This window comes from Cnephaeus nilssonii (assembly GCF_951640355.1).
Source record: "Cnephaeus nilssonii genome assembly, chromosome: 22".
Classification (NCBI taxonomy): Eukaryota; Metazoa; Chordata; class Mammalia; order Chiroptera; family Vespertilionidae; genus Cnephaeus; species Cnephaeus nilssonii.
Window position 1 is genome coordinate 7,606,262 of NC_137093.1, and position 15,596 is coordinate 7,621,857.

The 15,596-nt window shown below is 39.9% G+C and overlaps 1 protein-coding gene across 2 annotated transcripts in view; it reads left to right on the forward strand.

Moving 5' to 3' along the window:
• MED13L (mediator complex subunit 13L) overlaps positions 1-15,596 on the forward strand; it is a 275,922-nt gene that overhangs the window by 230,715 nt on the left and 29,611 nt on the right. Inside the window, exons 12-17 of one of the 2 annotated variants that reach the window (XM_079762667.1) lie at positions 767-872; positions 1,188-1,312; positions 5,824-5,923; positions 9,711-9,931; positions 10,221-10,426; positions 13,521-14,458. In XM_079762667.1, the coding sequence (XP_079618793.1) occupies positions 767-872; positions 1,188-1,312; positions 5,824-5,923; positions 9,711-9,931; positions 10,221-10,426; positions 13,521-14,458 (1,696 nt within the window). The remainder of the gene's footprint in view (positions 1-766; positions 873-1,187; positions 1,313-5,823; positions 5,924-9,710; positions 9,932-10,220; positions 10,427-13,520; positions 14,459-15,596) is intronic. The other variant, XM_079762668.1, reaches the window with a different exon arrangement.

A 15,596-nucleotide genomic window follows, 5' to 3' on the forward strand; every position in this document is an offset into this window, starting at 1 on the left:
AGGCTATAGCTTGTACAGCGCATGTTTCCTCTCATATGCTAATTCTTGTTGGCCTATGCTCCCTGCTTATTTCTTTTAATTATGATTCCAAAATACCCAAAATGTAAAGAAAAAATGTTGATAACAATATCTACTCTTTATTATGCGCTTACTGTGACTACTGTGCCAAGCGCTTTACCTATATCTCTTCTGAATTAATATTAACATCACTCTTGGACTGTGTCAGTATTGATTATACTGTTTCATTGTCACGAAAATGAGTACTGGGTGTATCAGCTGTCTTTAGCCTTAAATGTTAAAACATTGTAAAATACTAGACCATTTAAAGAGGTATTCTTGAGCATAGAGGAAGTAAGACAATTAAAGGAGGCCAGTATAATTCAGGGGACTGCTTGTTAGATTTCTTACAGAGATGTATCCAGATCTAGAAAGCCTGAACCATAATTCAGCATCCAAAATTTATTAAAGGCAGCTTGTAACACCATGGCAGGTCTGTAATCAAATGCCACCAGTACCATTTAGGCATAAAACCCTGATTGACTCAGAATACTCCATAGGATTGAGAGGAAAGTGTGGGAGTTTGGGTTCTGTTTAAATTCAGGGGAAAGGACATACCTTTTATTTCTTTTGGTTGCATAGACCATGGTTTATCATACTTGTGCTCATAACAAGTTCCATTCTACCCTCTAATTCTTTGTGTTCTCCCTCATATTCCACACTTTGGGTTGGTGTTCATGTGTTTTGTTTGGCTGAATTTATTATACAGTCAGAGGATGGATTTGGTACCAAGGATGTCACTACACCAGGTCATTCCACGCCGGTGCCTGATGGGAAAAATGCCATGTCTATTTTCAGTTCTGCTACTAAAACAGGTGTGTACAATGATTATTTGCCTCACTTGGATTGTTGCTAAAATAAAATGCGAGGGAGATGCTTCTCAATTTCAAATTATATTCTTATAGTAATAGCAATAATTTGATCTCATCTTTAATATATTTTTCATAGTTTGTTTTTCAGTTCCTTTCAAAACTGATAAACATATTAGGAAATAATTGTCTCTAAATTTAACTGAACACATAGAGAAAAATTCACAGGCAGGTGTTGCTCATTGAGATCCATGTCCTCTCCTCATTTCTTCTTCCTTAATGAAGATGCTCATTCTGTTTATTTTGTCTCCTTTCCCATAGATGTCCGGCAAGATAATGCTGCTGGCAGAGCTGGCTCCAGTAGCCTTACACAGGTGACAGATTTGGCACCTTCCCTGCATGACTTAGACAACATCTTTGATAATTCTGATGACGACGAACTTGGGGTGAGTCTGACATAGCTACACAAATAAAAATTTCCCTAAATGGAAGGATTTATGTGGGTGTCTCAGTATTTCTTTATAATTGGCCTGCTGAACTTGGGGGGTTTTAGTTCAAGATATTCCTGGTGTAAATACTAAAATCTTTTACATTTGTTTTTTAAAATCCTTTTGGATATCATAAGACTAATAAAAAAGTATTGTGTAGTTCCTTTAGCTCTACATTTTGATATATAAGAATAGTCTATACTTTTTAAGATGATGGCATCATAGTAGGGTAGTAGAATTTATGCACATGGAAGTTAAATAATACCAGGCATTATGTGATTAAAGTGACAGATAAGAATTACCGTTCTTTGAAGAATAGCTGACCTGAGTCAGGAAGTTTGTGTCCTTGTCCTCCAAACCAGCTCTGTGTGTTTGGGCAAATAGAAATGCTGTTATTTCTGGGGTGCCTAGAGATTAGTAAGGTAGGCTTGCTCTTCAAGGAAATCAGTTTATTATTCTTCCATTCATGTATTTATCTTTCTTCTCATCCATATATTTTACATATTTGGTAATCATTTGAAGATTAGTTCCCTTGTGTCAGCAACTCGAAGTTACAAATATTATTAACTTACACCATCCTTATACTTGACACACCCACAGACTTCAGGAGAAATAGTGTATAAATAAAATTTATTCTTATTGCTGTGAGAGGAGTAATTAACCCTAATCTAAAGATGCTGGACGTTCAAGTACAAAGTGACAAGCAAGCAGTGTTTAATTGAAGGATTAAAGGATAAGTAGGAATCACATTTCTAAAACCCTTTCTCACTTTAAAATAAAATGTATCTGATTAACAGGTATTATACACCATCCATATATATAAAAGCCTAAGCGACTGTAAGGGCAGAAAGATCAGAACGACTGGTCGCTATGACATGCACTGAGCAGGCAGGCAGGCGAGCAGTTAGAAGTGAGCAAGCAGGTAGGCAGGCGAGCGGTTAGGGGCAAGTAGGCAGACAGGCAGGAGAGCGGTTAGGGGTGAGCAGTCCTGGATTACAAGAGAGATGTCCAACTGCAGGGATTGGGCCTAAACCGGCAGTCAGACATTCCCAGAGGGGTCCTGGATTGCGAGAGGGTGCAAACCGGGCTGAGGGACTCTTTCCCACCCCTCCCTTGCATGAATTTCTTGCACCGGGCCTCTAGTTAGTATTGTAAGTACTTTGAAGATTATCTATATACTAGAGGCCCAGTGCATGAAAATTCATGCACTGGAGGGGGGGTCCTCAGCCCGTCCTGCTCCCTCTCACAGTCCTGGAGCCCTCAGGGACAGGAGGTGACCCGGCAATCAGGGACAGGCAACACCCCCATCCCAACTCTGCTGCTGCCACTGCCAGCAGCACAAGCCTCGGCCAGCCCTGGTTACCTGAGCCTCGGGTGCCCTGGGCGGCTGGGAAGCCACCATCCAAGGCTTGCTTGCACCTCGAGCCGGCCCTGGGCAGCTGGGGGGCTGAGGGGAAGTGGGGGACTCCGGAAGCAGGCACGCGGAGAGGCCAGACCGCCTGGAGGTGGGCCCGGCCGTGCCACACACCTGCTGCCCTGGCAGGGCTGAGGGGACTGGGTGCCGCCATCTTGTGGATGTGGGCACCACCATCTTTGTGAGGGCATGATGGTCAATTAGCATATTACCTCCTTATTATCTATATATATATATAAAACCAGCAACCAGAACACGGGAACAACCAGTCGCTATGACACCCACTGTGGCTGGCCAACCAGCCTGATCGGGAGTGGGGCCGGCCGGCCATCCTCCCTCGGCCCCTCCCCTCAGCTGGCCCCATCCCTGATCGGTCCCTCCCACCCCGCCCTTGATTGGACTCTCACACCCCTATTGGCCTGCAGCTCCTCCCCCTGGCCGGTCCCGCCCCTGACCCCCCCCCCCCCAATCATGATCGGGGGTGGGGCCAGCCAACCTCCCTCGGCCCCTCTCCCTGGCTGGCCCATCCTCAATTGGCCCCTCCCACCCTAATCAGCCCACATCTTCTCCCCCCAGCTGGCCCCATCCTTATCAGCCCCCCAACCCCGATCAGGGGGTGGGGCTGGCCAGCTAACCTCCTGCATTCCCTTCCTCTTGCCGGCCCGGCCCCAATCAGCCCCCATCAGGGCAGGTCGGCTGGACCCCACCTGTGCACAAATTCGTGCACCAGGTGTCTAGTGAGGTTATAATGCCCTTGAAGGACCAATATGACTTGAAATGTGGAAAGACTGGGCTAGTAGGAGGTGGGGGAGGAACATTAGTTTGAGCCTGGAATGCGCCTTGGTTACACAACAGGAATGAACTGGCTGGGCTTTGGGGCATAATGAACAGGCCATTCCATTGGTCTGTTTTCTGAATGGGATAAAGATTGATGGGGCTAGGAAGGATTTGGCCATGCTTAGTGCTGTGGACTTTGAACTCTACCAGTAATATGTTCCTCTGAAGGCTGCTGAGAGTGGAACTGACCTGGTAGAAGTGAGTGCCTAACACATGAGAATCGGAATTCAGGCCGCAGGTGCATGACGGAAAAGGAAATGGCAGAGTGGCAAACTTTGGTAGAAGAAATGACGCATTTCCTTATTGTTGATCCAGGCAAGGGAGATCCTTTTTTAACTCTCTCTAAAGCCAAGAATTGCCTACGATTGGTTTTAATGATCCTGAGGGTTAGGTTAGATACTTTGCTGGTGATGGTGGGAATGAAGAATGAAAAGAAAAGGAAGAAAAAAAGGAGTAGAAAGGGAGAAGTAAGAAAAGAAAAAAAGGCAAGCATTGTGGAATAACCCCGCACTGTTCGCAGCCACTTTCCCTAGTGATTGTGAGCCACTGTGCTTATTTCCTGTATCAATTAGGAATGACTGTTGAACTAAGTGAAGTAATGTTCACTTTGTTTCTTAAATATATTCTTAGTAATGTCACTATACAAAGGAGAGCTGACATTTTTAATATAATTTTTATTTCTCTGAAATGATTGTTTCTACTTTACTCTAATTTCTACCCTGGCATTTAATAAAGTCATCAGTTTATCTTAGAATCATTTTGCTAATTCACTTTACTAGTATCTGGAGTTGGGAGGCTGTTGTTTAAGTCTTCACCTCAAATGTCTTTGAATTTAATTTTATACTTTAACTCTGTGATATTGAAATATACACTGAGTGGCAAGATTATTATGATCTCTGAATGCAAAATAATCTGGCCACTCAGTGTATATCCTATATAATAAAAGGCTAATATGCAAATTGTCCCCTCGATCAGGAATTTGACCAGCAGGCAGGCCGGCCAACCGCCCATGTCCCCTCCCCCTGGCCAGGCTGGCCTGGACCCCACCCATGCACGAATTCATGCACCAGGCCTCTAATACACACACACACACACACACACACACACACACACACACACACACACTGAGTGGCCAGATTTTATGCGTTCAGAGATCATAATAATCTGGCCACTCAGTGTATAAATATTAGAAGCCCGATGCACAAAGATTTGTGCAAGAATGGGCCTTCCTTCCCTTGGCTGCCGGTGCTGCCTTCGCTCTGACTAGAGCTGCCTTTCAACCTTCCCACGCTGCACAGAGGCCTGGAGCGGCTGGGGTGGTATGGAACTCCTGTGTCGTTGCCATGGCAACGATGCAAGCATCCCGCCCCGTCCCTGGCTGCTTGGCGCCTGCGTATGCAAATTAACCTGCCATCTTTATTGGGTTAATTTGCATACCCACTCCTGATTGGCTGGTGGGTGTCTTGAAGGTATGGTCAATTAGCATGTTACTCTTTTATTAGGTAGATTAGGTAGATATAGCCCTGGTAGGTTTGACTCAGTTGTTAAGAGGGTCAGCCTATGGACCAAAGGGTCTCGAGTTTGATTCCCAGTCAAGGGCATGTTACCTCGGTTGTGGGTTCCAGCCCAGCCCTGGTTGGGGTGTGTGCGGGAGGCAACCAATCGATGTGTCTCTCTCACGTCAGTGTTTCTCTCTCTCTCTCTCTCTCTCTCTCTCTCTCTTTCTCTTTTCCCTCCTTTCCTCCGCCCCTTCCTTCCACTCTGTCTGAAAATCAATGGAAAACAACATCCTCAGGTGAGGATTAAAAAAACACCGAAAGAAATAATATATATTTGTGTGTGTGTGTGTGTGTGTTGAAAAATAAAAGAATAATAGTTGTGGGGTGGGGGGGGGGGGGGCGGTTTGAAGTAATCTCTTTTAGCTGCTTTCTTCCAAACAGAAGGAAAACCAGACTGATAGCCAATTACTACTTAGAGGCACCACCCTAATGTAATTATTGTGTTCCTGAAACTATGTCTCTAATGACCTGGGAGGGAATATTTGCTTAAGGTCTGCAGGCTCTGCTTTGATGGCACAATCTGCCCTCACCAGATCCATGAAAAGACTCCTCACTCCATTTCTCATACTTGATGAGCTTGAAGCCACTCCTTTGTTTCACTGTCTGCTGGTATTTCTAGTGGTGAACACTTAATAAAGAAGCATCTTTTCTGTTCTTAGGCTGTATCACCTGCACTTCGTTCATCAAAAATGCCAACGGTTGGGACTGAAGACCGACCTCTTGGAAAGGATGGAAGAGCTGCTGTTCATTACGCACCAAGTAAGAAAAAGATTGAGCTTTGGCTTACTACTCATACCTTTCATGTAATGTTGTCACCCCCAGCAGTGCCTTAGTTGAGATCCCCCTCCTTTTTTATTTCCGTTTAAAAAATACTAATTATGATTTAAACTTGTATAAGTTGGCATTCCTAAGATGGCAGGCAGCTAAGAGTCCATCTTACTAGTAATTTGAGTTCCTTTGCTCTTTGTTTTCAAATTAAGGATTAACTTTTATGGTTTAAAATGTGGAAAAACATGTTCTAGGTTTGTTTTTCGAGTAGCCCTTTCCTAGTAGGATAAATGCTGCAGGGTGATTTTCAGAGCAATACCCAACTGTAAACACTTGTGTAAAATGTTTCAATTTTCAGAAATTTAATTCACATGAGGATAATGAATACTGTTTGTTTTCTGTGGTTCTTTTTCTGATTCATACTGAAGTTTTGTGCTTCCTTTTGAGATCAACTAGCTTTATTATCTATGCTGACTACAAGAGAAGCTTCCTTCCTTCTAGTTATTCTTTGCCCTAAGAAAACATTACTCTACAAGAGAAAAGAAAGTCAGGGTAGCTGTGTGGACACTGCAGCAGAAACACAATTCCATTGCAAATCATTCTGTAATACCTTCTCATTAACTTCGGCCATAATGAGAACAAATTGAGGGGAAAAACCACCATGTCACAGGGATGAGTCAAAAAGTTTTATGAACCTATAAATGTAGAACTGATTTACTCAGATGTACAAGTATGAAGTATACAGAGATTGGATTTTGACAGCTTTAATGGTTCCATAGCTTTTTAAAATATGCAAAGCTTTCTCAAGCATGACATGTATGGAAATGAATAATGATAGCCAGCCAGTTGCTGTAGTTTTTTTAATTAAACATTTTTCTTTTTTTATTACTCTGCACTGAAGAATTTTATAAACATGGAACTCACAGATTAAAAGAACCAGTATTAAAGCAGATACATATGGAATAGGTCAAATGAGTGAATTTTTTTCCCTTTGTGTTGAACCAGTTAATCCTCTGCCTTTTGACATTAAGTGATACATAGTGATGTTACATGTTAACATGTCTAATAACTTGTCCAAGATTATTCACTCACAAACCATCCTGCTAGTTAGTGTCTTGCTCAGTAAATAAAGTATATGGTATACACTCTTCCTTCCCTTCTTTCTGTTCAAAATGGGATTGTTTTAAAAGGAAGCTTCTCAATATTTTATGAAAAAGTACAGTTTACAAAAATTAATGAATTTGAAATGTAGCAAAAATATTAGCATCAGGAAAATACAGGTATATGAGTCAAGAAGATTGTTTTAATGTGTACAAAGTATGTATGTGTGGACATACACACAATATTTCCTCCCAAGACATGACAATGAAAATGATATGGCAAGAAGTTCTCATCTCTGCAGTAGCTTTATTATACACTAGAGGCCCGATGCATGAAATTCGTGCAAGGGTAGGCCCTTGCAGCCCCAGCTGCCTCGTGGCCCTGCCCCCCACCCACTGGTTATTCCAGAAGGTCATTCCACTATCTGGTCTAATTAGCATATTAGCTCTTTATTATATAGGAGGATTGAGGTGAAAAGACAGACATAACATTTAATGTCTTGAACAGCACCATCCAATAGAAATGCAGAGTGAGCCACAAATGAGATCCACATAAGTAATTTTAAATTTTCTGGTAGTTACAGAAAGAAAACCACCACGTGAAATTAATTTTAATAATATATATTAAATAATGGCAATATCTAAAAATTGTCATTTTTACAAGTAAAAAGATAGTGAGCTATTTTATTTTATTTATTTATTTATTTTGTACTAACTCTTGGAACCTGGTTATATTCGACACAAGCACATCTCAGTTTGGACAAGCCCCATTTTGAGTGCTCTGTGGCCACATGTGGCTAGCAGGTCGTATGTTAGAAAGTATAGGTCCATAATTATTCACTTGATTGTAATAATGCGGAAAGCAACACACAGTAACAGCTAGGTATAGTTTAATATATCAAGTTAAGTACCTGAGGCCAAGAAAGGGTAAATTATTTAGAATTATGTAATTGTTTAACTAGGAAGCATGGTAAAGATTATTGAACCCAGAGGTTCTCACCTTTTTTTCTCCCTCCATATGGTGGAGGCTTTCCCCTCCCCCGATTCAGGAATGACAGAAAGCCTGGTGAGAATCACACATTTAATCAAGCCTCCCTTTTTAGATGGAAGAGCATTGGTCCCAAGAAAGGAAGTGACCTGAGCAAACCAGTGCTGTGCTGGGAGCACCTGGGTTGTGGAACCCAGCCCACTACTACTTTAGACAGCTGTGCCTTAGACTCTAGCCCAGGGTACAGTATGGTACAGTTATGCTTTGTTAATTTCTTATTCAGAGCTAAAAGTCACATCTTAATTTATTCAGTGGCTACTATTTGCCCCTTAAAATGTTGAGGTTGCTAGAAAGAGCAAAGTGACTGGAAATTGGGGTATCAGATGCCATTCCAAATCAAACTTGTGGCTCCAGATTACCCCCTAGTGGCCAGATTTCACAACCACAACTTGTGTTTTCATTCCATTTATTCCTACTTTAAAAAGGCTTGTGGGGGAGAAGAGAAGAGGGCAATGGGAGGGTGGGGAGAAGGGACATATGTAATACTTTCAACAATAAAGATTTAAAAAAAAAACACACAAAAAATAAAGATTTATTTTTAAAAAAAATTAAGTTTCTACTTTTGTTTTGTTCTAATAATGCATATTAGAAACATATATTTGTATTTTGATATATTAATTGTAAAACTTTTTAACTTTAATTTATGTTATTGCTTGTGATGATTGTATCAAAGTTAAATATGAGTAATGCCAGAGAATAATGATAAATTCTAAATTCTGGTTGGTCTGCTCCTGTGATTTTGTTTACTTAACTTCTTAAGTAACTTTTATTTAACTACTCTGTACTTGGAAAAAAATAGTTTTTATTAAACTCATTTTTTGACAAACTTTTAGAAACCATCAGGAAAGACAGAAAATACTGTAAACTGAAAAGTAGTCATTAGAACAAATAAATGGGAAATATATATTAAGAAAAAAAAAAAGAAAGTGCCTTAATGAGCCACTGTTGATGATGGTTAATCTCAGGTATATTAAAATGATTTTTTAAATGGTTGGTTCTAAGCATTTCTTGAAAGATACTTTTTAAAAAGTCATATCTCAATAAATTGTCTTTTGGTTCTAGGTAGGTTTGTTAATCTTAACTATGAAGTTTCATTTTAATGTCAATTTGGAAAGAGTATGGAATCATTTTCTCAAAGAGCAGTGAGTGTTGTGGATTTGTCAAAAACTAGCTAAGTAACCCTACTACATATAAATCATCATTATAGCTTAGGCAACTTTTCTTTTCTCTAACATAAATGCTTGATGGATTTTTCTATGTAAAATTTGCTGCATAACAATTATAATTCTGAAATATGTCATACATACTTATAATAGCGATAGAACTTTTAATAAAGTGGTTACTCCATCTAATTGCTTCCAGCTTCTTAGGCTTCTCAAGGAATCACTTGTTGGGGGGAAAAATGTTGTAGACTTCTGCTCCCTTAATTAATGTGAGGCCAAATCCTGAAGGATCAAGATGATAGTGATAAAGTTCCAGAAAAGGATAACTTTCTGCTTATGGCCTTTTTCTCAGAGACTTCCATTATTCATATTCTGTTGTGTAACTGATCTGGCTATGAACTTGGATTTGCCTTTTCAGTCCTGCCTGTTAAAAGAAATGGTTTGTATCTTTTTGTTGTGTTTTTTAGCAGTTGCAGACCTGCAAAGGATGTTCCCCACCCCTCCTTCTTTGGAACAGCACCCTGCATTTTCTCCTGTGATGAGTTATAAAGACGGGATCAGTTCAGAGACAGTGACAGCACTAGGCATGATGGAGAGTCCTATGGTCAGTATGGTTTCAACACAACTCACTGAATTCAAAATGGAAGTGGAAGATGGCTTAGGAAGCCCCAAGCCAGAGGAAATAAAGGTAATTGCCAATGTACTAATTTTACCAAGCAGAGTGGTTTTCAAGTGGATTCGCTGTGTCGTCTTTAAAATAATACTGTCTTTATGCCAAATGTACATAAGTTTCTAACAATCCTCTGAATTGGATCATGAGATAATTACAGTGTCTTTTGGTTAATTTATAAAACTTTGGTGTTAGCATTTTCTACTGATCAGACGAGAAATACTGAATTACAATAGTTTTTGTCACTACTGTGCTATGTACTAAGTCATTTACCAACATTATCACCGACCTCACTTTTTCGTTGCAGGACTTCTCATATGTGCACAAAGTTCCAACTTTTCAACCTTTTGTGGGATCCTCCATGTTTGCTCCACTGAAGATGTTGCCGAGCCAATGCCTGCTACCTCTGAAGATACCTGATGCCTGTCTGTTTCGGCCTTCGTGGGCAATCCCTCCTAAAATTGAACAACTGCCCATGCCACCTGCAGCCACTTTTGTTAGAGATGGCTACAAGTATGTGCCATATTTCATGTGATTTTTATCTCAACTAAATATTTATTTAAAATGATGACAGTAGCATATGATTTGAAGCTTTTATTGGCCATTCATGTTTTGGGGCACATTATTTTGTGTTGAAAATGTACATTATTTCCTAAACCAAATTTTATGTACGTGGAAAAATTAAGGTTACTTATATAGAGCAGTGGTTCCCAACATGTGGGGCACATACCCCACAGGGAGGCAATTTGATTTTTAAGGGGGTAATTCGAGAATGAGTTATTAACAGTGAATTTTTTGCATTTCTTAGGGTTCTAGGGGCCTCATAAACAGTATATAAATGTATGTATTGTGACATATTTGTACATTTCAGTTCTCTATTATATGTTTTGAAACTTAATTTGCTCTTTTTAATATCACTTCATATTATTTTTTTAACTATTTTTTAGTGATTTCTTCCTCAGTACTTCAGCTATCTTTTCATCTTTTCTTTTTCTTTTTCATGGATGCCATGTTCTTTGGAAGCTTTTTTTAGACCAAGTGAATGGCTTTTTAGGCTCCCTGCACATGAATAGGAGTTCACTTTTTGAATAATTAGGATTATATGTCATGGGGGAGGCATCAGGATTTTAGAGATGCTTAGGTGAGGCATGGCCAAAAAAAGGTTGGGAACCCCGGGTATAGAGAATCATGGTGTTCATGCTCATTCAATGTCAAATTATTGTTTATCACAGAATCAAGCACTAGATTGGAGTAGTAATAATTTTGGGGATGGTGGTAATGCTTTGTTTTATGTAAACTGATGATTTTTAAATGTGTTTACTTAAGGCCCTTTAAAACAAAGTATTAACATAGGCAATATCTCTATCATTGACCCACATCATAGGAGAAAGTAGCAAAAGAATGGTGATGTGGTATGGGGAAGGAAAAGGAGGTGCTTATTGTAGCTTGGGCATGTTTCATACTATCCAGAAAATAGTACTTAAATCAACAGTGTACAATCAATTAGTTTCCTGTATGATGAATAATTTCTTAATACAATAATTTCAATGCTATAAAATAAAATGCTACAAGCTCAAATTTCTGTCAGTACCAAGTAAGCAATATAGGGATGAAATGGACTAGTAAAGCAAAAGACTTGGCACTGTTGATGCTGTTCATAGACCTTGCTGTGATGAAATGTTTTGTATCTTTTCTTCTAATATGGTATCTACTATTCTCATGCTGTAGCTATGTCCCTTTTGAAATGTGGTTATTTGAGATCAAGACTGAATTTTTAATTTTGTTTAAGTTAATTTAAATTTAACACATGGGGCTAGTGCCTACCTTATTGGACAACACAGTTCTGAGCTTTGCGAAATCCTGCCGTGGTCCCCATCACTCTGGACATCCCCCATTACCACCTCCTCTCCACACACACACACACACACACACACACACACACACACCACACTCAGCACACCAGCACTTATTTGCATGATGCCTGTCACACTTGCTGTGAGCTAGCTTTTTTTTCTCTTTTTCATTGTTGAATATCTAGCATTTAGCATAGGGTTGGTACTCAGTTCATTTTTATTGACTGGGAGAAATCAGGTTACTATGCAGGAGAATACATTCTTACTACCTAGGGAGCAATTTAATTATTTAGGTTTCAGTTAGTAGTCATAGCTTTTTTTTTTTTTTTCTGATCTGAACTGCATAATAATTTTAGGCTTTAGTTGAACTAGAAAAATTTGAAAGGAGTCCAATTACAGTAAAAATCATTATTACACACATTATTTTGGTCTCTGAGATAGCAATGATTGCTAATCAAGGTTTCTGGGTCATTTTTTAAAATCTGTATTCAAAGATATCAGTGTGCCTCTAATTTAAAATATCTTTACAGTGCCTGATTTAGATTTTCAGGCTGGTCGTTTAGGCATAGCTAATTAAAAATCACAAGAAAATTATTTGAAGAGCCATTACTTTATGATACTTTTCTTTCAAATTATAAGTGAATGAATATGTAGTTTATTGGAGGAACATTAGTTTAAGTACATTATTAATAGATTTCAAAAGAATACTAAGCACTAAAAAAATCTGTGTTCTTTTCTAATTGGAAAGAATGGCCTCATATGCTGGTTTACATATATCTGTAAGAATGTTCATCAAGAAAATTTTCTGCAGTAATAAAAGAGTAGAACATTGCAGATATTATTTTGTTTTCTATGTGGCTATTTGAAAAAGAAGTCACTGCTTATGAGAAAATAGCGCAATGCATTCAAGTCTCTGGGAACTAAAAATAATTGTGCTAAAGGTAATGCATAGCATTTTGAAATTAATAAGTGAATTAGAATTGCCTTCCATCCCACAGAAATCTTACAAGTTTGGGAATTATAATACAATATGTGTACTTCTGTGCAGTCACCTAATTAATACTAAGGCCTCTTAGCAGTATATGTAATATTTTTATTAACTGTAATGTAGTTCTGGCCAATGGGTTTCCTAAAATAGAATTCCCTCATGGTCACACATTACTAATAAAATGCAAGCCTAGATAGGACTGCATTTTGAAAGTTAGGAAAATGTTAAATTTTCTTGTGCATTTGATTATAACTACTTTAGAATCATATATAGATTATAGCCTCAGAGAACAAGTATGTTGGCAGATTTTCAATTTCGGAAAATGACAAAAATGTAATTGCAAATTAGATGGAAATTCCATCCTATGGTCTACTAGCTAATTTAGTACCTGAACTCATGTTCAAGTTCCATTTAGTAGTTACAGTTTTTCAGAATTACATTGACCAAATCCAGCATTGTGTTTTCTGTAAAAATACTAAAGGTTTCCTCAAAAGATTTAGATGAGGATTGCTTCAATGTGGAATGAGTAGAAGGAAAGTGCCATATTGATTTTTTTTCTTCATTCCTCATTTTTTGCTTTCCCACATGCTGTACTGACTCCTTTGAATCCTTTTTTTTTTTTTTTTTTAAAGAGAAAGTTGAGTACACCAAAAGATAACACACATAAATGATAAGAAATGCACAGGCCAGGTCAGGGTGATAGGTGTGTATTCTAGCTTCTGCGACCTGCCTTTGATTCTCACTTGGTGCTGTCTGTGTGTTGCAGCAATGTGCCTAGCGTCGGGAGCCTAGCAGACCCAGACTATCTGAACACACCACAGATGAACACACCAGTGACGTTGAACAGTGCTGCCCCAGCCAGCAACAGTGGAGCAGGAGTTCTGCCATCGCCAGCAACCCCTCGCTTCTCTGTCCCCACGCCACGAACCCCCAGGACCCCAAGAACTCCCAGAGGTGGGGGTACTGCCAGTGGTCAAGGGTCTGTTAAATATGACAGCACCGATCAGGGGTCACCAGCCTCTACCCCCTCTACCACGCGGCCCCTTAACTCTGTGGAGCCTGCCACCATGCAACCTATTCCAGAAGCCCACAGTCTCTATGTCACCCTGATTCTCTCTGATTCTGTGATGAATATCTTTAAAGACAGAAACTTTGACAGCTGTTGCATCTGTGCCTGCAACATGAACATCAAAGGGGCAGATGTCGGGCTTTATATCCCCGATTCTTCCAACGAGGACCAGTACCGCTGTACCTGTGGGTTCAGTGCGATTATGAATCGCAAACTTGGTTACAATTCGGGACTCTTCCTGGAAGATGAGTTGGATATTTTTGGGAAGAATTCTGATATCGGTCAGGCTGCAGAGAGGCGCTTAATGATGTGTCAGACCACCTTCCTTCCTCAGATGGAGGCAGCCAGAAAACCCCAGGAGCCACCTATAAGCCTTCTCCTCCTCCTGCAGAATCAACACACACAACCTTTTGCTTCACTGAGTTTCCTGGACTACATTTCCTCTCACAGTCGCCAAACGCTTCCCTGCATAAGCTGGAGTTACGACCGGGTGCAAGCAGATAATAACGATTACTGGACGGAATGCTTTAATGCCTTGGAGCAGGGGCGGCAGTATGTGGATAATCCCACAGGTGGAAAGGTGGATGAAGCGCTGGTGAGAAGTGCCACTGTGCACTCTTGGCCTCATAGCAACGGTAGGTGTCCCAGAATAGTAAAGCCCTTTGGAAGTGAGCTTGGCGTGATGGTGGCTTACACACTTTCTTTACTTTTTCTCTGACAAAATTTTAAATTTCATTTCTTAAAAAATAAGATAGCTAAAGTGAGCGCTATGTTGATATCATCCTAAACTTAAGGACTAAGGGAATGTTTTATGTTGAAACACCTTTGGAGAGGAATACTTGCTTTGTGGAAATTTCCTCTTTATTAATTCATAGAGGCATTTCATATTGGAAGCCTGTGACTGCTGAGTATCAAAGTCATCAAGAGTGTAATTTGCACAGCCTTTCATGTTTAAACCCACTCGCTCTTCTAGGTCAAGTTTTCATGCTACTTCTTCCATTTAGTCTTCTACCCAGTTACAGGTCATTTTCTTCCTCCTCTGTTTTCTCAGTATTTTCTCTCTTGTAACAGTCATCACATTTTATTTAGTCCTGCGGTTACTGGTCATGTCACTGGCTCTTCTATTAAAAGCTCCAGTTGACAAACATTTTTGGAGTTGAGCTTTAAGAGTGTCAAGCACCTTGCTCTCTCCTTCCCTTATGCATTCATTATCAATAACGTGGTGCATACTGGGGAATAAAATGTTGACTGAAAGAGACAAGGTACCTGCCCTCGGAAATTTCTAATCTATTTTGGATAATGGACATTAATGAAATAATTAATATTATCACTAAGTATTACAAGTGGTGAAAGCATGGAGGAGGAGAGGAACGCTGGGCTGGAGGAAGACTTCTTTGAAGAAGTAGTAACACTTGAGATCTCAACCATGAGTATAAATTAACTGGGCAAAGAGGATAGGAAGCAAAGAATTGTGTCCCAGCAGGAGTGGCGAATGTGAAGGCCCAGAGTTTTACAGAGCGTGGGCCTTTAAAGAGCTGCACAGAGGCCAGCAGGGGCTAGATGACCATGAGCCTTTAGAAACATGCTAGGGGTTGGGTCTTCATTCATAGAACCCTAACAAGTCACTATGGGTTTTATGAAGCATTATTGACATCAGATTTGTGTTAAAAAAGAAAAAAAATATGTACTCTGACCCTAATGTGGGCTGTGGTTTAGAAAATGGCAGAATGGATTTGGGAAAACTAGGAGGGTAATGTAGTAGACCAGATAAGA